This window comes from Rhagoletis pomonella, unplaced genomic scaffold (assembly GCF_013731165.1).
Source record: "Rhagoletis pomonella isolate Grant_MI unplaced genomic scaffold, Rhpom_1.0 Rhpom_scaffold_00097, whole genome shotgun sequence".
Lineage (NCBI taxonomy): Eukaryota > Metazoa > Arthropoda > Insecta > Diptera > Tephritidae > Rhagoletis > Rhagoletis pomonella.
This window is the reverse complement of record NW_023458651.1, coordinates 6,143-8,765: the sequence shown is the minus strand read 5'-3', so window position 1 is coordinate 8,765 and position 2,623 is coordinate 6,143. Positions and strand designations below refer to the sequence as shown.

At 36.9% G+C, this 2,623-nt stretch overlaps 1 protein-coding gene across 4 annotated transcripts in view; it reads right to left on the bottom strand.

Moving 5' to 3' along the window:
- LOC118749963 (rab3 GTPase-activating protein catalytic subunit-like) overlaps nucleotides 1–2,623 on the bottom strand; it is a 173,664-nt gene extending 171,041 nt beyond the window's left edge. For 2 of the 4 annotated variants that reach the window (XM_036484717.1, XM_036484718.1), the window contains exons 1-3: nucleotides 1,622–2,620; nucleotides 1,297–1,577; nucleotides 1,043–1,215 (exon numbers count right to left, since the gene is read on the bottom strand). In XM_036484717.1, coding sequence (XP_036340610.1) covers nucleotides 1,043–1,215; nucleotides 1,297–1,577; nucleotides 1,622–1,823 — 656 coding nt within the window. In that variant the 5' untranslated portion in view covers nucleotides 1,824–2,620. Of the gene's footprint in view, nucleotides 1–1,042; nucleotides 1,216–1,296; nucleotides 1,578–1,621 lie in introns of all 4 variants that reach the window. The other 2 variants (XM_036484715.1, XM_036484716.1) reach the window with 2 other exon arrangements.

Here is a 2,623-nt window from a genome sequence, read left to right as displayed (position 1 = left end):
TTACCTTTAATTCGATATTACATATTTTGTCACTATCTACTTTTGGGTTTCAACAATTTAGTGATAATAAAAATACAAATAAATAAAGCAAATAAACCTCTTATATCTTCTTTATTTATTACCTGCGCCGAATAAATTTGGTATCGTTCAAATCAGCGTAAAAGTTCTATCAATCGGTATTTTTGGTTATTTTATAGCTAAACGGTCGCTATTCTACACCTGTTCTAGAAAATTACGCAAACGAAGGTGATGCTCACGAATATTTAGTATGAAGAATTTTTGGTTTTACTACTAATATCATTAGAAACTGTAGAGTAAGCAACATTCTGCACAAGTAAAGGAGCCGGTTTTATGTGTGGAAGCGAGAATACTGTTTTATTACAAAACCTTACTATTATTGAATCAGTTTTGTTAGAGAATGAACTGTAGTTTAAATGAAAATTCTTAAAAATTAATAATTAATAATTACACATGTTTATGTGCCAAACAATATCAATTTGAGAAGGGGGTGCTATAGATATGTCCTATACTGTATATTATTTTAATGAGTTACGTAAAAATAGTGCCGAAATCAATCAATTGTGCTTAAGGTGCCGGCTGCTTCCGAAGGGGTCAAAAATGGCAAGACGAGAACTCATTTTCTATCGCTGATCGACTCTTTTTTTCTTCATTTACGATACCTTCGCAAAACCGCCCATAGACCAGTTGCAAAACCGCCCAAGTTCGAGGCTACGTAATGAGCGGCAAAGCGGCAAGCGGCTGAACGGCGCCATACAAGTATCCCGCTCAGCCGCTCAGAGCATGGCCACTTCAATATAATGTTTTAATTAAGCCGCTTTCGCTTTGCCGCTCATTGCGTGGCCTCGGCCTAAATCACCGTTATGTGACTAAAACCACAGATTTGTAAAATAATAGCGAGAGAAAGTAACGCCTATCAAGGCAATGCCTTAAAAAAAACGTTTTTCTTCCTCTTTTGTTAAACTTTTTAATTTAAGGTAGGTGTTTTGCAGGCATCGGTTATATGTAGTTTACACCTACTCACCCTTGTATAGATAATCTGGTATCCCATATAAATCGAAGTTCCCTGGTGAATGCTGCCCATAGCTGGGCAAGTCCGCTTTTACCTCCATAATGTGCGTTGCAGGTAGCTAGTAGGCAACTAAGGCGCCAAGACAAAGAATCCATCATTGCTGATTTTATTCGATGCATGTCATACTACAAATATATACATGATGCATATGTACATAAGTATTTTATTACTGAAAAAAATATATTTTTTAAATTAATTATTTGTACTTCTTTCATCTCCTTTGGATCATTCGAAAAGCTATATTTAGCAACATCAGGATACAAATCGGGAAATAAGTACGCCAAGAAATGTCTTAATTCATTTTCATTAAGCGGGCCAGCTATATTATTAGAACCCTTTAGAAAATTTGAATCTTCAGGCAGATGGCTTAAACGAAAACGTCGAAGATGTGGATCTGTTATGTGTGGCAGTGACTTTTCTGAACCGCTTGGATATTCCGTTAAACTCTGTCCTATGTAGGTTTCTAAGGTACCTTTATCAGAATGTACTTTTAAATACTACCGTAAGCAGTTTGACAAATAAGATGTATAATACAGTTGTGCGACTTCGACGGAACAAAGTCAGAATGCAGCGGTGAATCTATAGCACCGCTTTCAGGAACCTCCAACCAATCGTAACCAAGGTATACTTGAGTACACGCATCGGGGAAATATCCGCATGGAAGTGCAATAAATTTCTTGATATTTAAAAATTCATTATTTTCACAGGAAGATTCATATAATGGTAAGCTCATTGAAATTCGTTTACGTACTGGTTTTAGAGCGTAAGTATTTCGCACGGATACAGTGATCGGATACACACAATTCGCTGGAAGTTTCTCTTTGAATAACGACAGCAAACCAGATAGGTATCGACATTCAATCGGTGACTGTTTAAGACACTACATCAAAATTAGTACGTTGCGTTAAGTGCATTCCTATTCCGAGAAATATACTTAATTTTGTATCGTGGATTTGCACAAAGATAGGGATCATTGGACAATATTCTGCCGACACGATCGCTGCGGCACTTAAGAAAAAGCTGAATGGATTTGATAACAATTGCTTGTGTGATTGATGTAGATGGATCAACACAAAACTATGCAACCCATACAGGAAAGAGATCGCATGCGCACTTTTGGAATTTTTGGATATTAGCGATGGTCCGAATGTGCTTTCAGCTGCCATTAGGTCATTATATATTGAACTATTTGTTCCGTTTCTTGCAAAATTCTTCTTTGCCTCTTCTTTGCTGGTAGTATAATAACTAATCGATATTTTCTCTTTAAGAAAAATAAGCGTCTCCGTCTGCACTTCCCAATCACAAAGAAACACATTGTTCACACAATCATCAGAATTTTTGTCGGTAAGTTTATGAAAAATTTCACCAAGTCGTGCAGTGAATATCTCCCAATCCGAGGCTGCGCTGAAATCCTGGCGATAGAAGCCACTTTCGTCAATTTCCTCTGCCATTTCAAAGTTTGCTCTAATTCAACAAGGGGAATACATTAGAGAAGGCAACGAGTTCGACTTTCGACCAAAATCGACTTTTTAC